We start from the raw sequence: 22,215 nt of genomic DNA on the forward strand, positions 1-22,215 counted from the left end.
CTGCTGCGTCGCGCTCAAAAGTATGACTGCCGTGCTGTGGCCTTCTGATGGCCTTGGTAAAACATGGCGTGAGGATCTCATATCGACACATGACAACCACGATTGCATCTTCCTGGGATGACAATATCAGTATGGCTCATGATAAGAGTACTGCCAATACAGGTTGTATACAGTAAGCAATAGGTATAGACTCACATGAGATTCGATCAAGTACTAATCTCTCAGTATTTTGCTTTGAACTCGAGCTCCTGTTCTAACCTTGTGCTGGTTGTCGCTAGGACCGATCTGTTCTAATAGCTAGGCATGGTCCCAAATAGCCACCCCTTTACGCCTAGTTATAGACCAGAAGCATGTCAGCCTTTTTTCAAAAAGACTTGCGGTCGACAATCTTGGAAAGTGAAACGACTTCCTCGGGCTTGCGGTGCGGAAAGGCAACACCCAAATGCCACGGAAAGATAAAGTAAGACCAGCGGTGCATACGGTTCATGTACGTCTGCATCGCACCGGTGAGCTCAATGTATTCCTCCTTTGACTCGAGCGCGCCCAACGCGTCAGAGTACTTTTGGCCAATGCTGTGCATGCTCGGCAGCCCGAGGTCCGCCATGAACTCGAATATGTCAAAGTTGCCGACCAGGAACTCCCTCGTCAAGCGCTTCAGCGCAGGGAGCGGAATGTCGTCGTACCGGGCAAGCTTCAGGAAACGGTACATCACATCGCCGCCAATCACCATCAGGTACGCTTCGAGATGTACCAGGACTGTAAAGTATTGCTCGCCGGTACCAGCGCCGCTGTCGATGACTCCCCAGCGCACCTTTTGGAATTCGGCCGGCTCCTCCAGCCATATACGCCGAATCTCATCCTCGATGAGCGCCTGCACCTCGCGGTAGCCACCCGTAGGCGCCGTGCCGGCTGTTGGTGTTGCAGTGCCTGGAGAGGTGGGACTGGGAGTCGAATGCTCGCTCGAGATGACGACTTTGAGAATCTCGTGACGGGGCTGCGCTACAGTGCGCTCGTAGACGAGTTTTCCGATGCGCTCCAGCACCTGCAGATCCTCCTGGAGCACTTGGGCGAATTTGTTGATCGTGGCGCTCTCCGTGATCTTCCCGTAGGTGATGCAGATGGACTGGCCCGGCGCGTTGAGGTAGACGGCGCCCTGGTGCCGCTGGACCATGTTGTTTCGACCGAGGTGCACAATCTTGCTCGGCGTCCAGAACGTCTCGCCGGCAATGACAACATGGCCCAACACACTGTCGAGTGGCAGTTGGGCCCGGAGGTTCTGAACAACGTCTGGATTTTCGTCGACGAGTAGCTTTGCTCGAAAAGACAGCCCAACGTCGGGGACATGAAAATGAATGATATCTGATGGCTCGGACATGGCTGTCACTTTAATAATGAGTACAAGAGTCGAAGCAAGTTCTCAATAGTAAAGTTGAAGATTTTGGTACCAGCGATGCAGACGGGGTGTGAAGCGGGCTTTATAGCCCGGGTCACTCTGTGGCCACCGACGCCCACCGAGATGCGCGATCTCTGGGCCCTTTCATTAGAACTGCTGCTCGTCTATGAGCTCATTATACCTAGTAGAGACTGCCATCATATTTGTCAAGTTTGGCGGGGCCACATGTCTCAATGCGATGCAGTTTCGTGCGCCATCGAGCCCATTTCAGAATGGCACGATTCGCCGGAGCAGTGCAGTCCATGTCGTATGGAGCTGTAGAAGATTTAGAGAGTAGCTACTGTTGCCACTATACTACTGCTATCAGTCATTCAAGACACTAGCCCGAGCCGTTGTCCAGCTGAGTTGTATGTGCGAAAGGCTTACAGCCTCGAAGTACAGGCAGCAGCGCAGCGTTGGATGTGTCTAAAGGGGTAAATACTATCAATTTCACCATGTATCGTATGTTTTCGAGTTTCAAATAGTGATCTTTATAGCTCTCTAGCTCAACTCAAAACCCCAACCCACTAATATTGAACAAGCCCGTCCCAGCCATCGAAGCACCGAACCCTGTGGACCAGACGATACCCAACTACTAGGCCGGTTTACGGCCAGCGGGTTCCCCGCCGTATCCTATATATGCGGCTGATAGCTTTTTTCGCACATACTGCAATGCATGTCATCAGCCGACGGAGTTTTGCGATTTGGGTAAACATGGGGTCAAATCTCATCAGGCTTACCTCGCCTACTTTGAACGGTGGGCAGCACGGGGGCCTCTTTTCCGTGACTTGATTTGGCAAAACGGAAATGGTTGTTTCATAGTCTACACCAAAGAAGAATGGAATCGAGTACCGTTCTTTTCCAGTCAGGTTCACCACTCGATGAATGGTCGATTTGAACCTATTGTTGGTCCTAAATGGCAGAGATTAACTTCCATCAGGCAGGTAAAACACTTCGGCTGCTTACCACATTGCCAAAGAGTCTGAAACGTTAACAATGAAGGTTCCCGGTATTGGCGGAGCGGTAATCCATTCTCCATGTTTATTTCGGACCTGAAGGGCCGGAACATCATCTTGCGACAAGATTGTGAAACATTCATAGTCCTGAAATAAGAAAAGAAAAATGATTAACCGTGATAAACATGCAATAATCAAGGGAGCTTTTGGGTAGTCAATTACCGTGTGAGCTGCAAGCCCGGGGACCTTCTGTCCCTCGATCGGCTGCGGAGGATAATGTAGCATCCTGGAGGTGACGCCGGGATACTTCATCATCGGATCGAAGAAATCTTCTTGTAGATCCAGAGCAAGAGCAAAAACCTTCATCAGCGCCCTGGCCAGTTCCAGGACCTCTCCGAAATAACGAATATACGAATCTCGAAGCCCTGGCAACACGTCATCGCCAGGCCACTGGTTCTCCCCATGGAGTCCGTAGCTGTCATCGGGCGGCGGATCGTCTGGTGATTTCTGGAAATCTCCCAGAATTTCATATCCTATATCGAATGCCTCTGAGAGTGATCCGGGGAAATTTTTATCGGCATCTGTCTCAAGCTCGGGGTTTGAAGTTGTCTCTCCATACAACGGACTATACCCGCGAAAGTTCTGGAGACTCATTGTTTAGATTCCCATCTCGGGAAAAAAAAGCTATATTTTCATCGACATACCTTGGATTTCCCAAGAAAGAATTTCATTTTTTCTTCTTCCTCCAGCGCAAAGAATCGATGAGCCATTTCGTAAGTTGCGCTGATCAATTCTTCCGATACTCCATGGTTCTGATTGATCCGTCCTTGCATTAGTAGCTTTGGTCAATAGCCTCGAGAGGCTCGGACAACAAAAGTACGGACCTTGACGTAAAAGAACCCGACATCGGCGCAAGCTTTGTCAATTTTTCGAGCAAGCTTACGACGCTCCTGGATATCGGGGCTTCTCAATGCCCCCAAGTCAATGATGGGGAGGGCTTCAAAGTCATCTACTTCATGACTGGAGATCTCCACATGACTTTGCACGATAGTTGATGGCATGACTTGCGAGAAAATCTCTTAATTGTTGGATACAGAAGATGTGCGTAGAGAAGAAGTAACGTTGACTGTAGTCGGCGATCTATCACTGGGCTTGCTCATATGTAGTCAGGTTATATACATAGGAAATGTGTACCGTTGTGCTACCTCCCGCACTGCTAGAAACTCTCTCATGATCGATGTACGTAGACAGAGGACAACGCCTGCATACGCATCACATCCAATCTTAGGCCATACGGGCCCCATCTGCTAGCAGTCCAAGACAAGCGCATGCATATGCATTGCGATCATCCAACGGCGGTCTCATCAACCAATGACAATCAGAATCTTAATATGTACACTTGTTTTCTCTCTCTTTCTTGCCTCGTCTATTTGCAGCAGCAAGTAGCCGAAAGTATCGAGATTGGAGCTCAAATCTGCAAGCCCAATGGTGCAATTGTTTTTTTAATGTGGGCTGCATGTGTTTATTGAATATTACTTATATACAGTAACCTGAGACTTGTACCCGAAACGCCACCTCAAAAGCTTTGTGGATTCAGCCACGCATTGCTTTTGAGATTGCCACCAGGCCCTTCTCAAGGCTCTCCGAAGTTGGCCATCCATACCCAAGACGGAAATAGGTATCAGGCCATTCAAACCAACGTCCAGGCCCTACGTATGTGCCATGTTCCGCCAGCAATCTCTCATAGAATGCTTCTGTGCCTCCCGTAGGCTCCTTTGTCATTCGCATGAAGCCCATCACACCTCCATTCGGTCGAACCCACTCGATCAGGTCTTCTGAATCGACCCATGCCCCGACGATATCCAGCCGCCGCTTCATTTCCTGTATGATAGGATCCAAGATACTGTCGCAGCGTTCCATAATTTGCTCTGCCACATACTCGTCAAGAACGCCCACAGTGATGCTGATTTGCTCTTTAGCTGCCAGGAAAATCTCGAGCAATTCTTTGTTCTTGGACGATATCCACCCAACTCGTATGCCAGGAACACCAAAAGCTTTGGACATGGAAGAGACTCCAATGACGTGGGATCCAAGAGATGCAGAGGCAGGTAGTCGATCCAGATATGTTAGCTCCGCATAGGTCTCGTCGACCAAGACATAGCAGCCGTGAGTCTTGGCCAACTCTACAACTCGGTACAAGTCCTCCTCTGACATTGATGTACCTGTAGGATTGTTCGGAGTGGTAAGGCTGATCAGTTTTGTATTTGGTCTGAGTGCCGAAGCTATGTCTTCGACGTCAATCTGGAATCCTTCATCAAACTTCAGGTCCACATGTGTTATCTCGCAACCTATCGCTCTGGGCGTTTCGACATTGCTAGCATAGTTTGGTCGAGTTATGATCAGGTGGTCTCTCTCGCTGAGAAGGGAAGTCGCGACGACGAATAACGCGGAGGATGCTCCTGCAGTGACTAGAATATCCTCGGCCTCTAGGCCACATCGTGCCGCGATGAGGGAACGAAAACGATGGTTGCCCAAGTGGACAGTGTACGCCAACGGAAGGTCGCTAGGAATCTCAATACCTAGGTCTTTGAGACTTCGGTCACCGATGGCACTATCACATAGGTTGTGGTGAATGGTTTGGCCAACTTCTTCTGGAGCCTCAATCTCGATAGCTGTACGCCGGAAATTCATGGTTGCCTTGACACTGTAAGTGCGTGATACGAAGAGCAAAGCTGCTTTCAGAGCAAGTGGATGGTACTATTGAGGTTCATATAAGCAGTGTGAGATATTTTCTCTTCGTAGAAAGACACCAGTGCGGGAGGAAGGTTCAGTCCCGTGTGATATCGACAGTGGTAGACAATGGTGAGTGGATTTCGGTCGCGTGCAATACACAGAGCGGTAGGGTTTACAACGCATTCGAGTCAGACATGAAGTGCCTTCCAGCAAGTCATGGAAACATTTTTGACTAGTAGACCAAGTGAAGATGAGAACAACCTACAGGAAACCCTATGAAGAGGGTTCGCCAGTATACCCCAAAGGACCGCAAAGGGTAAGGCTGGCTGTATGGGGGCAGCATATCAGGAGCTATATGGCAGATGGGTCATCTACAAATCTGTCTAGGGATGGGGTATAAGGGACGAGGTGCGCTGCAAGAAATTCAGGTGAATCACATCACTGGACTGCGGCCACTAGTTATTGTGAGACATGCAACGGTATCCGGAGCTCCACATGTCCTTGACGGAACTCAAAGATTCATGCCTAAGTGGGCCTGTGATGGACTGTGAGGATCGGCCACGATGCGCCGTGGAGATCGGCCATGATGAGCCGTCAAGATCGATCATATGCGGCGATGACGTTAGTATCAAGCAGGGGTGAATGTTGACTCCGCACGTTTGAGCATCAATGTGCTACTGCGGTCAAACAATACAGCATCAAGCATTTCGGCCTTTCTAGGAGGTGAATCATCAATAATCAGAATGATGAACCCATGCATTCTCTTTACGTAACCTGCCTTAGTACACTCAGTAATAAACTATCACACTACTCACTCAAGGCGGCCCGCGGGGTCACACACGCAAAGCCATTTGAAGCCCAACTCAACAATCTTCGTGCCCCCTGCATGCGTGTCTTCTAAAGCACGCGACTTGTGACCAGCTGCCATCATGTCGGTCGATACAATGCGCTAGGCAAGACGGCAGACAACCGTCCCAAAATACGCATACCTGCAGCCTTGAAGGGAATAATTGTCGCCAGCGAATGATAGCGTAACACGAAAATAGCTATCGATGCCTACCAAATCGTACATGTAGTCGACAGCGCAAATCTAAATGGATAAAGCAGCTTCATAGCTCAACTGTAGACTCAAGACTCATGTATAATGTCGAAACACTCGTAATATTGAATTTTGACATTGCTAGTCGCCAATCAGCTATGGAGTCTCAGAGATACTGTCTGAGGGGAGGGAGGGGTGGCAGCTCAGGTACCCGCCCTCACCAGATCTACCGTCGCGCAGTGAAACGACCCTCCGATGCTGTTGACATGCTGGAATGGGCACATGATGGGCTCCATGCCGAACTTGTCCCTGACCCAAGCGGCGAATACCGTGTCGCCCGCCTCCACCATGATCCTGTTCTCGTCCAGGCTGAGCGCGTTGAGGACCAGCCAGGGGGAGCACATGTACAGCGGGGGAGCGTCGCGGGCGTCCGGGACGAACGGGTAGGCGTGGAGATCCCAGTCCTGGAAGACCTCGTGTCGTCGCAGGGCGCTTTCGGTCACGCGCTCCGGGTTGTATACCAGAAGACCCTTGCGAAGCGGCAAGATGGTGGCGTCGATGTGCATCGCATGCTCGTCGGTGACGTGGAGCAGTTCGACCTTGTAACCGTCCGGGATCAGCGCCTGCAGATACTCTACTCCCTTGCGGTTCGTGACGTGGCTGAGCTGTCCGATGATTGTCTTGCCAAACCGCATAAAGTCTGCCGCGTCAAAAGCCGGCCTCGAATTGTTGACGGCCCAGTCACCACCATCTTTGGCGAATCCGTTGGTACGGGTTTCCTTGTTGTCGTAGATGGTGTCCTGCCCGATGATCTGAGGCGCTCGGCAGATCCTCGCCGTGCCGCTGGCACCAATCTCGTCAAGAATGCGACTGTACGCCAACTGAATCTCGTTCCTTCGGCAACGCCACGCATACGGCGCTTCTATCAAGGTGTTCCCCACCACCAGGAGACCGTCTCGAGGCATTGCACCCGTGTATCCGCCGACATGGAGCCAGTCGACCATCTCGGGACGATATACACGTATTCCCTGCTCTTCAAGAATACTAGCAAACCGGTCTAGCTCCTGCTGAGCTTTGACAAGAATGTCATCGGGAAAGGGGTTCGATGCCCTGAACTCCTTGGCGTATCGTGAGGGCATGGTAGCGTTTATCATTGGGAACGGCTCGGAAGGAAAGGCAGACTTTTCCGCGCGGCCGACAATAACGGCCTGCAGAGGAGACCATTCATCGTCTGCTTGGATGAGGGGTCTGGAGTTCTCAGACATGTTGGAGATGCGTAGATGATCCAGCTCGACGACACTCGTTGTCTAGCCCCAGTCCCAAAAGCGTTAATCAGGACGAGGACGTGCAACCTATATATGATACAGGAAACCGGAACCCTTCAGAACACATTACGTGTGAATTGCGTGCTATTAGTCAATTTCCATCGTGGCACCACAGTTGCGTCTCCTGCCAGCTGCAGCTGCAAGTCTCAGGACAATTTGGTATGCGTCGGTGTGTGGTAAAGTTGACGGGGCCGGCAACGGCGTTCGGCGTGGAACTGAGGTCAAGCACAGTTTTGTTCCTTCAACTTTAGCTGCCACAATCCTGATGATTCTCTTAAACACTCAAGACTGCTTTCATGTCAGCAGCCATAAGATACCTCGTGAATATGACGGGCGAAATAGCTCTGCTGGGGGGCATTGGCCTGGTGTACGCCGTGTACTCGTATCTCCTATGGCCCGCCTTCTTCTCGCCCCTGGCAACGATTCCCACAGCTCACTGGTCTTGCCCATTCTCGAGACTCTGGATCCTGTCAGCTAAATGGCACGGTATCGAGGAAAGCACTCTTCTGCGCAGCCATTCTCGTTTTGGCAATGTCGTCAGGGTCGCTCCGAATACGGTCAGCATTGCCGGGCTCGACGGTATCCGCGTAGTGTACCAAGGCGCATTTACAAAACCACTGCTTTACAGCGCCTTCAACCACTACGGGTAGGTAGCAAAGGTGTTCCGACGTGTATGCTGGTCTGACGATTCGTGCAGCAACGCCTGCCTCTTCTCGGCCCTGAGTTTCAAGGATCACTCGAGCAGAAAGCGGATGATCTCCAACATTTACTCAAAATCGTACATTCAATCCTCAAAAGCGGCTCAGGCTCAGATCTCTTTTATTCTGTTCTGTCGACTTCTTCCGCTGCTTGAGCAAGAGGCAGCCAGGCTATCCTCTGAGGGAACAGACGTACAGCCCATCCTAATGGCGATGGCTGTTGATACAATATCAGCTTATATACTGGGAACCTCTGGCGGCACAGATCTGCTTAACGAAAAAAAGTCCTGGGGTGAATGGACTCGACAATTCTCTCTAGTTCCGAAACGTTTCTTCTGGGTCAAGGAGTTTCCCGGTCTCACAAGTTTCTGCGCCAAATTCGGCATCACGCCATACCCCAAAGCGGCGGATGAAGCTCTTGACCACCTACGCCGATGGAATAAGAGCATGTGTGATAAGGCGCAAGCTGCGCTGTTGATCAAAGCTTCAAGTCCCAGCCACCCAGCGGATGAACCAGTTGTTTTCAATGCATGTCGCACTGGACTCGAAAAAGCTGCCACTGAAGAAGGGTCAGGTCTCTTTGCCACATCCGCTGGCCAGCGAGACCTGATCACGGCGAGCGAGGTCATGGACCAGATAGTGGCCGGGCATAGTCTTCTAGCAAAGGCTCTTGCACGACTGATGATGTGTCTGTCCCAGTTCCCGCATGCGCAGGACCAGCTGCGCCGAGAGCTACTTCGGCTGCAACCATCCATGCAAGTCGACGAGAGTCGCCAACATGTCTTTCCTGATGCGAAAGATTTGGACGCTTTGCCAGTCTTGCATGCCGTCATCATGGAGACTCTTCGTCTTCATTCTCCAGTTTCAAAGCCTCTGTCGCGTCAAGTGCCACATCCTGGCTGCAGAATAGGGCAATACGAAATACCAGGAGGCGTGCGCATCGAAGCCTCGCCCTATGTACTCCATCACGCGGAGGGTGCCTTCCCAGACCCAACTAGCTGGGACCATATGCGATGGCTTGAGCCTGTATCAGAGGACGAGTATCGTATCAGGCCGAACCAGCATTTTTGGGCATTCGGTAGTGGAGGAAGAGGGTGTGTTGCATCGCATTTTACGCTGCATGGTAGGTCGACTGATCGGTGACGAACCTTTTGAGGCCGTTCTAACCATGATACGAGCAGTGATGAAATCTGTCACTGCAGGGATATATTCCAACTTTAAGACGGATCTTGTGGATGAACATTGCCATGGACGTCCTGGACGCCCTGGACAGCCATCTACAAGTAGATCGGATCGACTCTACTTGCGGTTGACCTCTATATAGGTTTTGCCAAGTACTATAACACCACAGTCGCGGTCCGAGCAAATCGCTAGTACTAGGACACATACTCCCTCTGCGCACGCCCTCACCGGAGAAGACTTTGAAACTCCCACTTTCGAGTCTATTGACATCAATCAGTTTTCTATATGAAGAAATTCGATGTCATATCCATCTTCAATCCGTTTTTTGTTGCGTCTTCTTGATACTAGACAGAAATGCCCTTTACAGGTCGATAAACTTGATTGGCCAAGCCAATGATATCAGTCGGATTAACTAGCTGACATGGATCGGAGAGAAGCATTCCACTGTGCCCACCCCTCGTGCCTTGACCAAGGACCGACATTTTGGATTGTCGCCAAAGCAGCCAATGCGTGATTCCGCGGCATCGGCATCGGCTACGCGCTCTCCTTCCACTGTATTTCGTATGGTTGGTGCCTGTTATACACGAAAAGCGCCTCGGACGCGCCCCGGGCGTTCACGCTCAATTGCTTCTGGACGCTCGTCTCCAGGCCTGTGAGCCTGCGCACAATCTGCAGGCCAAGAGGAGGGCGGCCAAGCCACTCCGTAACCAACAAGTACAGTATGGTAATCTCCACGGCCCTGGGTGGCCTGCAGGCGCAGTATAGGGTTGCGGTAGACTTTGGGCGATGCGCGGGCGGTTAGAGCTTCTGGGATAGACGTCCATAACACCAGCATAAAGGAGAAAGCAACAAAAAGATTTACATGTCCGAGTAGTTTCGTCACTATAAGAGCCTGGCTGCGTGATGAACGTGCCGCCCGCGGCACCCTACATCACCACCATGCTGGCCTGGTTCAGCTTCGTCGCCGTCAGGGCCATCATTTCGGCGACCCACGCCTTTTCCCGTCGCCAGTCGTCGGTGCCGTCGCGGAACATGGCCATGGCGCCCTCGAGCACCGCCAGCGCGACGGTGACGCTCACCTTGCCGTTGTCGTCGTCGAGGAGGTACTCGGTCATCTGGCACATGTTGCGCGTGACGGCGACCCAGGCGTCCTTGTGCGTCTGCGTGCGCGCGCGCAGGACCGCCGCGTCCCCGGCTCCCGGGCACGCAGACGCCCGCGTCGCCTCGGCGAGCGACGCCAGGGTGCGGTGGGCGACAAACAGCAGCCAGTGGCTGACCATGAGGCCCGTCCAGTACGTCATGAGCAGGTACGCGGTGCTAAAGGTGGGGAACATGTACGACACGGGGAACGGCTTGCCGAGGACGGCGTCGTCCTGCAGGCTGGTGAGGGTGCAGAACTGCGACCAGTACGGCGGGCCGGCGACGTGGGCCGTAAAGGACGCGTACCAGGCGTCGAGGCCCGCCAGCGCGGCGGTGCACTGCTCGATGAGCGCGCCGGACTGGGCGGCCGCCCGGGCGGCGTCGCTCGTGTCGCGGAGCATGTCGTCGGCGAGGCGCTGCAGGCGCGGCAGGTCGAGCACGCAGTCGAGGCAGCGGTCGAGGACGTTTTTCGGGTAGACGCGCCAGGGCCGCTCGCGCCAGACGTGGTGGGAGAGGAAGGTGTCGGAGTGCTTGATGAGGGTGGTGACGATGGTCTGGCGGCGCAGGCCAAGGAAGAGGCTGTGGGCGAGCGGCGTGTCGTTGGCGGCGGGCCCGCGCAGCTGCAGCAGCATCATGGCGCCCGTCATGTGCTTGCTGTAGGCGGTGCCGCCGCCGCCGCCGCCGCCGCCGCTGCTGGCCTGGTCGCGGCGCCGGGCTTCGGGGCGGGGCTGCTGTCGCGGCGCGGCGAGCGGCTTCTCGGTGAGCTCGTAGATGCCGAGGGCGAGGCACGCGGCGAGGGTGTCGTCGGCGAGGCGCGTGGCCGGGCTGGCAATGGCGGCGCGCAGGAGCTCGAGGCTGCGCAGGTAGAGGTGGGCGCTCTGGGCGACGAGCCGCGCGTCGCCGTGGTCGTGGCCGAGCCGGGCGGCGGCAAAGGCGGCGACGGCCGTCTGCAGCGCGGGCAGCGACGCGGGCCGCCCCTGCAGCTGCAGCAGCCAGTTGCCCGTGACGTGGCCGGCGTGGTCGGCCGCGCCCATGCCCCGCCGCGGCATGTAGGTGTGCAGGAAGACGTGGTGCAGCTGCTGCCACAGCGAGGGCATCATGGGGATGCGCTGCAAGTCGAGCGCGCCGAGGCTGAGGAGGCCCGAGACGCTGCTCCGGTCGGAGCCCGCGTCGGAGGAGGAGCAGGAGGAGGAGCAAGAGGAGGAGGAGGATCCGTCATCGGTCGGCCATTGCAGGCGCGTGTGCACCACGGCGCGAAGAGGGTCCCCTCGGTAGGGAGATGCTGCTACGGATGCGTTCTTGGCGGCGCCCTTCCACCGGCCCTGGTAGGTGAGCGTGCCGTCGTCGGTGGCGGCTTCGGCGGCTTTGGCTGCGACGGGAAGGACGACATTGTCGGAGAAGACGTAGGCAGTCTTGCGGGCGTAGCCGCCGCAGATGCGCTTCGACTTGGCGCAGTTGCCGCAGTGAGGTTTCGCAAGGTCACACTGCGTAATGTCAGTTTGAGGTTGGTGGCCGGGCCGGGGTTTGCTGCTGCGGCGGCGGCGGCGGCACATACCTTGATCTTGCGCTTGAGGCAGGTGTTGCAGGCCTTGGAGCGACCAGGCACGCCCACCATGCTGGGCGACGGCAAGGGGGAGGGGAAGAGAGACTTCAGGGGGGTAAACGATTAGAGGGGCATGCGGGTTGATGCCGGCTAGGGGGCATCATGGTGCTTTTTTAGCTCAAGGTGTGGTTGGAAGAGGGATGATTGCGCCAAGGTGTAGGGCTGTGGCCGACGAGGCTGTGTGGCGACGTCAGCGGGCTGGATCGCGACTCCACCCGGAGGATAGGCATATCGCAGGGCTGAGTAGTTGTGTGAATGGATGTTGCGTGATTCGTTGGATGGCCTGGGTCGGTCGGTTTCCTCATTGGATATGCGTAATCCATGGCGTGGTGTTGTGGAAGGGGGAGGTGATGTTGCTGTTGGGATGTTGCTCCATGACGGGTTGCGTTTGCAGAGTCAGCAGCAGCTGACGCACGACAGGAACTTAAGGAACAAGGTGGCTCAAGGAAGCAAGAAGAGACTCACGGTAAATCTGGTATAGTAGAAAAAAATTGATATTTTGTCCACAATATCAGACGGGTCAAAGGCAGGTTGAAGCCATCGACAGGTGCTTATGCGACCGATTCGCCAGGTATGGCGGTTTTGCTCATGCAGCGAGAGTTTAATGGAACGCTTGCAAGGGTGGCTCTGATACGATGGAGAATTTGCTTGATTCATTTGACCTGTAGAAAGCCCTTGGTATTCATCAAATAATTTATTTGGACGTGGGAGCAAGTTGGGTTTGTTGCCCAGTTTCAGCCGCTCGCCGGAGGTGAACCGTGGCGCGTGTTGGCAAAGGTCAAGTACCAAAATGATCAAAATGCAAGATATGAAAGAAATGAATAAATAAAAGGAATGAATAAAGAAGTTTCGACTGGAGGTGCTTCTCACTCAGATCTTTGGATTGTTTTTGTTAAACTCGTACTTTGCTCTGTCTAGGGGACTGGTCCTCTCGTTGGTTTCCTATGGCCTGGTCCATGTAACTTGGTGTGTCCTACAAGAACAAAAGTAGCACAATATCTAGAATTTCAGAGAAAATTGCGAAAGCTACTGCAAATTATTGTAGTACAACTCACTGCAAATAAAGTATTTCTACGAGCGTGAGAATGTAGAGAGTGTTGTTCTGTCCCCTTGGCTCCTACAGGGTAGCTGCTCGTGGCTAGTAAGCCACTCTCTTCACCCTATGGCAGAATGGTAGATGGTATCAGTAAACATGAGGCAGAAATTGAATCATCGCGTTTAGTGTGTCCTGCTGTAGGAATTTCCATATTGATCCGGGATTTTTCACTTTTTTCCCCCTCCAATGCCGCACCTATATCGCGCCTTTTCCAGTAGAGCTGCTCGCTGCTCATGGCTCCTCTGTCCCTTGTAATTTCAGAGTATCAAACAATAGAAATCCGGCTAAAAAAATACCGCCTCCAGGACATCGTGTAAAAATACTCGTATATTTCGCAAGACATTTTTACAACCACAACCAACTCCAAACCACGTCTCCCAATCGGGGTAGCTGCTCGTAGCCAGCCCAGCGCCAGCTTGCTATGCTCAGCCCAGCGGGTGAGCCCACCATGGCCTCCACTGTGGAGGCCCCCCTCCACCCCCTAAAACCCGCTATAATCCCCAAACTCAGCAGTCACCTCGCCAGAAGTACCCCTTTTAGGTTTAGCGCCTGCCAAGCTGAGAAGCGGATCCGGCATCTGGCTTCCGGCCGAGTGAGCAAATACGCAGAATGCGAGAGGCAAAATGGACAGGCAAGAGAATAAGATTTGCAGCTGAAAAGAAAACAAGAAAAAAAAACCTAGAAAAACAAAGAGACACTTACACTAGTAAAGGGAATGACTCAATCATGTCGTGAAGTTCTCTGTCAGGAAAGAGGCGCAGTTCGTCGCGACTACGCAACTCCTCCCATTGCATCCCATCACCACATTGGTCCAGAGGGCACGACGTCTACGACCGCGTAATTTCCCCCCCTTCCCTTCAGCCTTACTGACGAAGGTTCCATCCTCATATCCCCCATTCAGGTTGCTTTCCCCGAGGTTCATGCCTTATACCGCCCATCTGCCACGTACCACCCCCCCGGTCGTCACCCCGATCCACCGGGCGGCCGTTCGCCGTCGCCGTAACCGCTTTGGGCTTTTGATTCGAGGGTTTCGCATCTTCTATATAGCTTCGGTCGTCTTCCTCCTTGATCGTTCCGCCCGCTCCATCACCCGACAAAGCAGAATCAGTGTGTTGGAACTCGGTCGCCAAACATGTTTTATGCTTACAAGAAGATCAAGGAGCATCGCCGCCAAAAGGCGCTTGCTCAAGAGACGACGGCCCAAGACACCACCACCACCACCACCACCACCACCACCATCACCCACGCAGGCAGCTCCAATACTGATCAAAAGCTTGCCAATCATGATGCCGCCAGGGCATCCAATCCCAAAAAAGAACTCTCCCCCGAGGAAATCGCCGACAAGAGGCGTCGCAGAGTCTACCGCTGGAAGCTCATCGCCGGCCTCTTTGGTCCCTTTGCGCTGCAAGCCCTCGACACTACCATCATTGCCTCTGCCCTATCCGATATCGCGACAGAGTTCAGTACGTTATCTACACCATCATAACCAAGCTCTCCCGACGCCGTCTACTAACATTCCCCCCGCGCAGACCAGGTCAAGCAGCTCAACTGGATCATCTCCGCCTTCAACCTCACCGCCGCCGCCTTCCTCTTCTTCTGGGCGCAGATGACGGACATCTTTGGCCGGCACGCGACGGTGCAGGCCGCCATCGTCACCATGCTGGTCGGCTCCGCCATCTGCACCGCCGCGCCGACGTCGTCCTTTGCCGCGCTGCTCGTCGGCCGCGCCGTCCAGGGCGTCGGCTGCTCCGGCGTCAACATCTCGGTCCGCACCATCCTCGCCGACCGCGTCTCCCTCTCCGAGTTCGCCACCAACTGGACCGTCTTCGTCCTCATCAACGGCGTCAGCTTCGGCCTGGGCCCCCTCATCGGCGGCTACCTCACCCAGGCCTCGTGGCGCTGGTGCTTCGCCATCAACCTCCCCATCGGCGCCGTCTCGGTCCTGCTCGTCGCCCTGCTGCTGCGCCGCGAGCTCATCGGCCCGCAGCCGCTGCCGGAGCTGGCCGGCACCGACGCCGTCGGCAGCTCGCGCGGCCGCTTCGCCGCCCGCCTCTCCACCGTCGACCTCACCGGCCAGCTGCTCTTCCTCCTCGGCATGGGCCTGCTGCTGCTCGCCTTCACCTGGGGCGGCAGCACCTACGCCTGGAGCTCCCCCGCCGTTCTCGCGCCGCTCGTCGTCGGCGCCGTCCTCACCCTCGCCTGGCTGCTCTTTGAGCGCTCCATGACCCACGGCCGCGCCATGTCGCGCGTCTTTGCCCGCCAGCGCGCTATGATGCCCTGGGACCTGCTCTCGCAGCGCGACACCCTCATCGTCTTCCTCGTCACCTTCATCGGCGGCATGGCCATGTTCGCCGCCATGTATTTCATGGACCTCTACTTTACCTTTGTCGAGGGCAAGAGCCCCAGTGACGCCGGCATCGGCCTGCTCTTCTACATGCCTGGTCTCGCCGTCGGCGTCTACATGGCCATCTTCGCGTCCAAGGTCTGGCCGCGCCAGACGCTCCCGCCGCTGACCTTTGGCGCCCTCACCACCGCCGTCGGAATTACCGTTCTCGCTTATGCCGTCCACGTCAGGAATACCAGCCTAATTTACGGCATGCTCGCCCTGATTGGCCACGGCGTCATGCTACGCATGAACCCGGCCTCGCTGCACTGCCTCGGCTACTTTCCTGAGCGAACTTCGCAAATTACCTGCCTATCTGCTTTTGCCACGCCCTTTGGTGGTCTTGTCGGTCTGACCATCATGACGACTGTCTTCAACAACAAAAGCGGTGTGTCCCACCTGGATGCCAAGGAGGGCATCACCTGGGCATTCATCTCCATGATTCCTTTCATGTGGGTGTGTGTGCTGTTGGCGCTGTGTCTGGGAAATGTCTGGATATTGAAGAATGGTGACCATGAGATCTTACGTGGCTCCTACATCCTGGGTCTCGTCCGCAGCGGGCCATTGAACAAGGAGCTGCACCATCGGGGGGAGGGTCATTTCCGCGAAAGTACCGTGGATAAGACGGTGAAGCCCGCAGAGGACAACTGCTAGATTTATTGCATTTATAAAGAGTGATTTCTTCATTTTTAGCGTCTATACAGTATATACAACCAATAATATTGCTTCCTCTTAGATACTCGGACTTCATGTTGTATGTACACGTTAGACAAGCACTTTTTACCGCCCCAGGGATCTGCTCATTCAACACTCGCCCTGAAGAGCACCGACGGGATCAGGACCAATGGCCTGCAGGTTCGTGCCGCAATCTTTGCTGGCGGCAATGCTGACGGACAAGTCGTCCTGGTCGTAAACAAGGTATGCGTTGTGGAAAAATGTGTCGCCAAGGATGTAGGTGCCTGCGGCATTGCGTTAGCAGACGGAACGGCTGTTGCTTGCAACGTGGAATGACACTTACTGCCCTCGTTGCTACCGATGCCGAGGATGCAAAGATCCTGACCGGAGAATTGGTAGATGAAGTCGGCGTACGGGGTAGTGATCTCGGCGTCGCCAAAGGTCAGGGTGACGGAGCCCTCCTTCTGTCTGGTATCACACGGAACAATGTAGTTGCCGCTCTGCTCATCTTTGGTGGCGTTTGTGAAGTGAGAGGCAACCGCGTCGGCAATCTTGGCAGGCAGGCTGCTGACCGTAGAGCCAGTGTCGACGACGACGGGCTGCTTGTCCGTGGTGATGGCCACAGTCTTGCCACCCGCGGTCACATGAACGGCATCCATGTTTACCCAGTAGCTGCGCGCCTCATCGTTAGCATACGGCACTCGACATGCACTCCTATATTCGTTTATAGAGAAAGAGAGAGAGAGAGAGAGAGAGAGAGATAGAGAGTTCTTACCGAGCAGACTTGTCCGGCGCGGCGGACGCATCGATGATGGGCAGACGCTGCAAGGTACCCGTAAACTTCTTGGTGTCTACGCCGCCAAAGATGAAGTTGCCGCGCGCGGCCGCGGTGCTGCGCAGGTCGACGCTAAAGGCTCTGCTCTTGATGAGCCCCTGGTTCTTGAGGCTGTCCAGGACGAGGGGCCTCTCCTGGGTGTCGAAGCCCTTGAGCTCGGGGCCGAGGCCGAGAAGGCCGGTGTCCATGTGGTCGGTGTCGGTGGCGTCGCCCATGGTCTGGTTGACGATGGAGGCGGAGCCGATCGTGACGGTTTCCTGGATGAGCTTGACATCGGCGTAGCCGGAGCCGTAGCCGAGCCGCTGGCTCTGGCCCAGGTCGACCACGCTGCTGGACTTGCCAGAGTCGTAGCGCGAGAAGCCGTCGCAGAGGCTCGGGTGGAAGGCCGTCTTGCACACCGGGTTGACCCAGAGCTGCGCGGAGCCCGTGTCGATGTTGATGGGGAGCTCCTGGCCGGGCGTCCCGACCGAGATGGGGACCGTGTAGTAGAAGGCGTTGAGACGGCTGGTCGCCGTCACCGGGTTCTGGCGCCTGGCCAGCTCCTCCTTGGGCACGGGCACGGTCGTCACCGGCAGCTTGAGGAGGCCGTCGAGCTGGACGGCACGGTTGTCATCGATGACGGCGAGGTTGAGGGCAGCCGCCGCGGCGAGCGGCACCAGGGCCGGAGCAAAGGCGGTGGTCTTCATGGAGAGGATTGGGACAAGATGGGTAGTATGGTTCTGTGCGCGCTATACTATACTACACGAACAAGATCCATCCTGGCCGGCGGGCAGTGATATGTTTTATATCTGTCCATTTACAAGATATCGAGGCATATCCGACCGACAAGCACCCCCCATCGCTGCTGGGCGCATCCTCGTATCCATGCTCAGCGAGGATGATAACCACCAAGGTGCCGGCGGCTAGAATAGCGTGCAAACTGAGCACCTTCCGTGTTAGGCAGGTACTGAGGGCACGGCCAGGGCCAACACGTAACCGTTGGTGTAATCCATTGCCATTTGGCCTTGCCAAATACGACCCCGGCGCAAGATGATCGCCAGGGTTGGCCGACGACCTGCCGGAATGATACCCAGGAACCCGATCCCGGCCAGGGTAGCGCGGGGAGGTCGGTATCCTCGCGCCTGAAAGCGCCACTAATCAAATGCCGAGCCGTGCTCAAGGACGCCCGCTAGTCACTAGCGAGCTGCCGATACAGGCAGCCGTATTATACATTATCCACAGAAGTTGCACGCGAAGAGCCAACACCCCCCACATGTTGGCTTTAGCCTCAACAAGACCTCTTCATGCCCAACCACAGCAAGCAACTCGGTCTCGTGGAGCAGCAGCAGCAGCACTGGAAAGAATACAAAAGACTTGCCGTGGAGGAGGCCCATGGCACGAAGCCCATGGCGCAAGGCCCGATAAGGGAGGTCAATTGGGTCTAAGAAGAGCAGAAAGTGCACTCATCAGCTCATACTGTTTCGGGCTTCCTCCGCATGGTTTCCATCCTGTTGTCTTACGGAAGCTGTCGTCATAGCCGTGGAAGATGACCAGCGAGCTGAACTCGACTCCGACGTCCCGGGGCACTCGACAAATCGTTATGTAAATGCTGACACAAGACTGTTTCTTCGGAGTGAGTGTCCACATCGTCATTACATGTTATCTCCCATCGTTGAAGCATCCTGCTACGTAGCGCCCACATTCGACTGTATGTGTCGGTGCAACTTAGCAAGTTCGGTGCCTCGCCATTGACTTGTCAGCGGCCGACAATGTCGGGCGACATGCAAAAATAACCACTCTTATTACATCTGCTTTGCTGAATTCTTTTGATTCGCACAGATATTGCCGCCCCCGAACTAGTGAATTTGTCACCCCCACGCGCGTTAGTTGGCACTCTTGGCAGTCCCTAAACAGATCACTATCAGCCCTAAATCGACTTGGCATCGGTATCTGAAACCTGCTATTCATCAGATGTTGCACATTGGATTTTGGTGATGATTTGTGCCAAATGTGGCCCAACTCAACGTGTCCAAGGTGTATTGGCTCCCTGGTAATGCCCAAGCTCTGCGGATCATATTTTGGCGACCCTACGCCTGTGGTCGCACAACCCGGCTCTTTGACGCTACCGAGACGGAAATTAGGTCTGAAATTGCGTATAATAGAAATAAAAAGTGCAACAGGCGTAACCTCCATGTCCCCTCATCAGTAGGCCCTTTGTTCAGGTTACCCAAACTCTTACATGGCTGTCGAGAGGCGGCGCACACTACGCAACCAGATACGTACAAGATTATTGGCAATCTTTGGTGCCATATATAGGACGTTAAATGCGCGTCGCAGTGTAAGACTAAGCAAGTCTACATCCTCGGCGAACAACGCCGTCTACCCGCTTACGGGTGTCACTCGCGTCCTCTGTTCGGCTTGTACAATTGAACAGAAAAGAGAGAAACGACGCATGCATACCTGCGTCTGGAACTATGAGAGACCCTCCGCCGAGTCCTCCCTGTGCCGGATGGACACCGACTAATTCCTCGGACTAACCACCCCACTTTATGGAAAGGGATCGCTGGTAAGCCTTCGCGCGAGCGGCCTCTCCAAGATCCACGAACCTACTATATGGGGTTTAGTCTAGTTGTGACTTACAAGGTCGTCCAAGAGGCAACGTACAATGGATCGCATCCAGATACTTTGAAGACCTCAATGTCCAGCGTGCTAAGATCGACATCTGGACACGTTTTGCAATAGACATCAAGAACGAGGTATAATGGTGAGGAATATTCACTACCACATATGTGTAGTTGATAGTTTTCCAAAGGCTGGATACCTCGCCATTTGAAGAAGGCGTTGATGACGACTTTGAGGTCCTGAAAGGGTCGTTCGCGATATCGTAGGGCGATCCGCACTGGCGTATCTTGACTCATATCGGATAGCTGGTACGAGTTGTGGGGTCGGTATCGTGAGGGGATAAGAATTAGTCCAACTTCGATTTCGAAACGAGTGACGGGGATGTGTCGCTCGCGTAACGTAATTGATGAAGATGATGTGGCGTACGTCGCCTTCCTGGGCGAAAAAGCTTGACATCCCACCCTGTCACGTGTCGTGGTCCTTCTAATGACCTGTCTTCAATAAAGTTGTGGATGCATGGCGAGAGTATTTATCATGGCCAAACTTTATAATCTTGAGATACAGATGCTGAGAGAAAAACAAGTTCAATATATAAAGTGTATCTATGTGATATCTTGATTCATTAATTATGACACTCCAAGTTAGGCCGAAACCTATATGATCCTATATAATCCTATATACCCTAGGTTGTTAACCGCTCGTCTAGATTGCTGAAAACCTCTCACCATAGGTGTCGAGAGGCGGCGCACACTACGCCACCACATACATCTACGCTGGATGGCTCCCCTCTGCAGCAGCTGTTGAGGGTAATTTTCCAGGACATGACAAGCGAATCAGGTGACTACCCGATCATGGCTGGAGTGAGAAGTACTAATCTAGCTGGCTATTGCAATATTATTTGGGGTTTCCTCTGAATCTGCCACCATGACACGCTCAATGGGGTTGGGCGACAAGACATTTGGGTCTCACTAATCTGCCAGTTCACTCTGGTTTAACAAAATGAACACCACTGTTCTCTGATGGTCCATGGCCCATTCGAGTTGAATATGAAGGTTTCCGAGCTTCTGTATTACTCAATAACTTATCAAAGCCAAACTTGGCTACCTGCGTAGTGGGCGGCGGGCGGGGCGTACATCTCGGCCGATCGACTGATCTGTGACTCACATCCAGTTAGCGGCGACATGCCGCCTTCATCCCCCCACTGCATGCTTGAATCCTGATTTCTGGCACAGAATGACCTTTGATGAAGCTGCCGCCCTTTACTGAAGCTGCCGCCCACAACAGAAGAACATGACAGTTTCCGAGCAGCCGTGGACGTCGGCCGCTCCCGAGGCGGCCAACCGACAGCTCGTCCAAGTCCCGCTTGCCGTCCTGGACGCGCTCGGCAGCAACGACCTCGAAGCTGCCCGGAGTCTGCTCAGCAGCCCCGAGCTGACCCCCTACATCGCCTCGGACGAGTGCGGCGGCGTGTGGAGGCGGCGCGCCGCGCAGATCCGCGACAGGCCCGGGGACGCCGCCTGGGTGACGCGCCTCGTGGTGGACGCGCGGACGGGCGTCCTCGTGGGGCGCGCGGGCTTCCACGGCCCGCCGGACGAGCGCGGCATGGTCGAGGTGGGCTACTCCGTCGATCCGCTGCACCGCCGCCGGGGCCACGCGCGGGCGGCGCTGCGCGTCATGCTCGACGTCGCGGCGGCCGACGCCCGGGTCAGGGTGGTGCGGGCGTCCGTCCGGCCGGGAAACCTCGCGTCGATGGGGGTGCTGGGCAGGTACGGGTTCAAGGTGGTGGGCGAGCAGTGGGACGACGAGGACGGGCTGGAAAAGGTTCTGGAAGTGGCCGTTTAGATGCAAGCATGGCTGACCTCGGAAAGTCAACATGTACGAGACGCTGTGCCACCGCTGGACAGTCCATTACATGTACTGTCGTGTCAATACAACGTCTGCTTTGAATGGACACTGGTTGGATCAGGGATGGAGGGCTGCGTCATTTGAAATGTTTCATTAACGGAGAAGCTGTGATCAGTCATTGGCTGGACAAGTGCGTCGAGGGCTGGCGCCGAACCATCTGGACAAGGATGGACATGGAAATAAAGTGAGTGGCGAGGTTTACAATGCCACATAAAATTGTACACTGAATGATTTTCATGTGCTATTTCATCTCAATGGTTAGCAGTAATACTGAGATGGCGGCGAAGAGTCTCTGATCAACCAGAGCCAACTCTCTCTCACCTCGCCATATTAACGGCCGGGCGACTCGGGCATGTCACCGCCCCAAGGCGGCCATATCACAGATGAGGAATCAGAATGAAGTTGCTGATCTCTCATTATTTTCTCACTAGCCAATTCCAGCTCCAACCCGACCACATGCTGCACAATGGTAAATAACGGTTGCCTGGCCATGATCAGGCAGCTGCATAACTGCATCTCCACCAACGACTTATAAACCAGCACCACGGCTCCAACAAACCTGCAACTCCGTCCACCATTACAAATGCCCACCTTGCGCTTTCCCTTATTCCC

At 54.6% G+C, this 22,215-nt stretch overlaps 10 protein-coding genes across 10 annotated transcripts; 3 read left to right on the plus strand and 7 right to left on the minus strand.

Moving 5' to 3' along the window:
• Window positions 1-364: 364 nt before the first annotated feature.
• V2A60_004044 (uncharacterized protein) lies at window positions 365-1,375 on the minus strand (the record flags this gene model as incomplete). The annotated part of the gene is made up of 1 exon (XM_083255368.1): window positions 365-1,375. The coding sequence occupies one exon, from the start codon at window positions 1,373-1,375 to the stop codon at window positions 365-367; it is 1,011 nt and encodes a 336-aa protein (XP_083111494.1).
• Window positions 1,376-2,394: 1,019 nt separating this feature from the next.
• Window positions 2,395-3,449, minus strand: V2A60_004045 (isopenicillin N synthase family dioxygenase; the record flags this gene model as incomplete). The annotated part of the gene is made up of 4 exons (XM_083255369.1): window positions 2,395-2,535; window positions 2,611-3,030; window positions 3,093-3,200; window positions 3,273-3,449. The coding sequence occupies 4 exons, from the start codon at window positions 3,447-3,449 to the stop codon at window positions 2,395-2,397; spliced, it is 846 nt and encodes a 281-aa protein (XP_083111495.1).
• Window positions 3,450-3,981: 532 nt separating this feature from the next.
• Window positions 3,982-5,079, minus strand: V2A60_004046 (pyridoxal phosphate-dependent transferase; the record flags this gene model as incomplete). Its single annotated transcript, XM_083255370.1, has 1 exon — window positions 3,982-5,079. One exon carries the CDS (start codon window positions 5,077-5,079, stop codon window positions 3,982-3,984), a length of 1,098 nt encoding a protein of 365 aa, XP_083111496.1.
• A 1,284-nt stretch (window positions 5,080-6,363) lies between these two features.
• V2A60_004047 (uncharacterized protein) lies at window positions 6,364-7,425 on the minus strand (the record flags this gene model as incomplete). The annotated part of the gene is made up of 1 exon (XM_083255371.1): window positions 6,364-7,425. One exon carries the CDS (start codon window positions 7,423-7,425, stop codon window positions 6,364-6,366), a length of 1,062 nt encoding a protein of 353 aa, XP_083111497.1.
• Window positions 7,426-7,811: 386 nt separating this feature from the next.
• On the plus strand, window positions 7,812-9,326 carry V2A60_004048 (uncharacterized protein; the record flags this gene model as incomplete). The annotated part of the gene is made up of 2 exons (XM_083255372.1): window positions 7,812-8,131; window positions 8,183-9,326. The coding sequence occupies 2 exons, from the start codon at window positions 7,812-7,814 to the stop codon at window positions 9,324-9,326; spliced, it is 1,464 nt and encodes a 487-aa protein (XP_083111498.1).
• A 965-nt stretch (window positions 9,327-10,291) lies between these two features.
• On the minus strand, window positions 10,292-12,120 carry V2A60_004049 (Zn(II)2Cys6 transcription factor domain-containing protein; the record flags this gene model as incomplete). The annotated part of the gene is made up of 2 exons (XM_083255373.1): window positions 10,292-11,989; window positions 12,061-12,120. 2 exons carry the CDS (start codon window positions 12,118-12,120, stop codon window positions 10,292-10,294), a joined length of 1,758 nt encoding a protein of 585 aa, XP_083111499.1.
• Window positions 12,121-14,336: 2,216 nt separating this feature from the next.
• On the plus strand, window positions 14,337-16,241 carry V2A60_004050 (uncharacterized protein; the record flags this gene model as incomplete). Its single annotated transcript, XM_083255374.1, has 2 exons — window positions 14,337-14,667; window positions 14,734-16,241. The coding sequence occupies 2 exons, from the start codon at window positions 14,337-14,339 to the stop codon at window positions 16,239-16,241; spliced, it is 1,839 nt and encodes a 612-aa protein (XP_083111500.1).
• A 150-nt stretch (window positions 16,242-16,391) lies between these two features.
• V2A60_004051 (pepsin-like aspartic protease) lies at window positions 16,392-17,783 on the minus strand (the record flags this gene model as incomplete). Its single annotated transcript, XM_083255375.1, has 3 exons — window positions 16,392-16,546; window positions 16,606-16,934; window positions 17,038-17,783. 3 exons carry the CDS (start codon window positions 17,781-17,783, stop codon window positions 16,392-16,394), a joined length of 1,230 nt encoding a protein of 409 aa, XP_083111501.1.
• Window positions 17,784-19,609: 1,826 nt separating this feature from the next.
• V2A60_004052 (PhoD-like phosphatase-domain-containing protein) lies at window positions 19,610-19,994 on the minus strand (the record flags this gene model as incomplete). Its single annotated transcript, XM_083255376.1, has 2 exons — window positions 19,610-19,685; window positions 19,741-19,994. 2 exons carry the CDS (start codon window positions 19,992-19,994, stop codon window positions 19,610-19,612), a joined length of 330 nt encoding a protein of 109 aa, XP_083111502.1.
• Window positions 19,995-20,988: 994 nt separating this feature from the next.
• On the plus strand, window positions 20,989-21,540 carry V2A60_004053 (GNAT family N-acetyltransferase; the record flags this gene model as incomplete). The annotated part of the gene is made up of 1 exon (XM_083255377.1): window positions 20,989-21,540. The coding sequence occupies one exon, from the start codon at window positions 20,989-20,991 to the stop codon at window positions 21,538-21,540; it is 552 nt and encodes a 183-aa protein (XP_083111503.1).
• Window positions 21,541-22,215: the final 675 nt, after the last annotated feature.

The sequence above is a fragment of the Cordyceps javanica genome, chromosome 2 (assembly GCF_051103115.1).
Source record: "Cordyceps javanica chromosome 2, complete sequence".
Classification (NCBI taxonomy): Eukaryota; Fungi; Ascomycota; class Sordariomycetes; order Hypocreales; family Cordycipitaceae; genus Cordyceps; species Cordyceps javanica.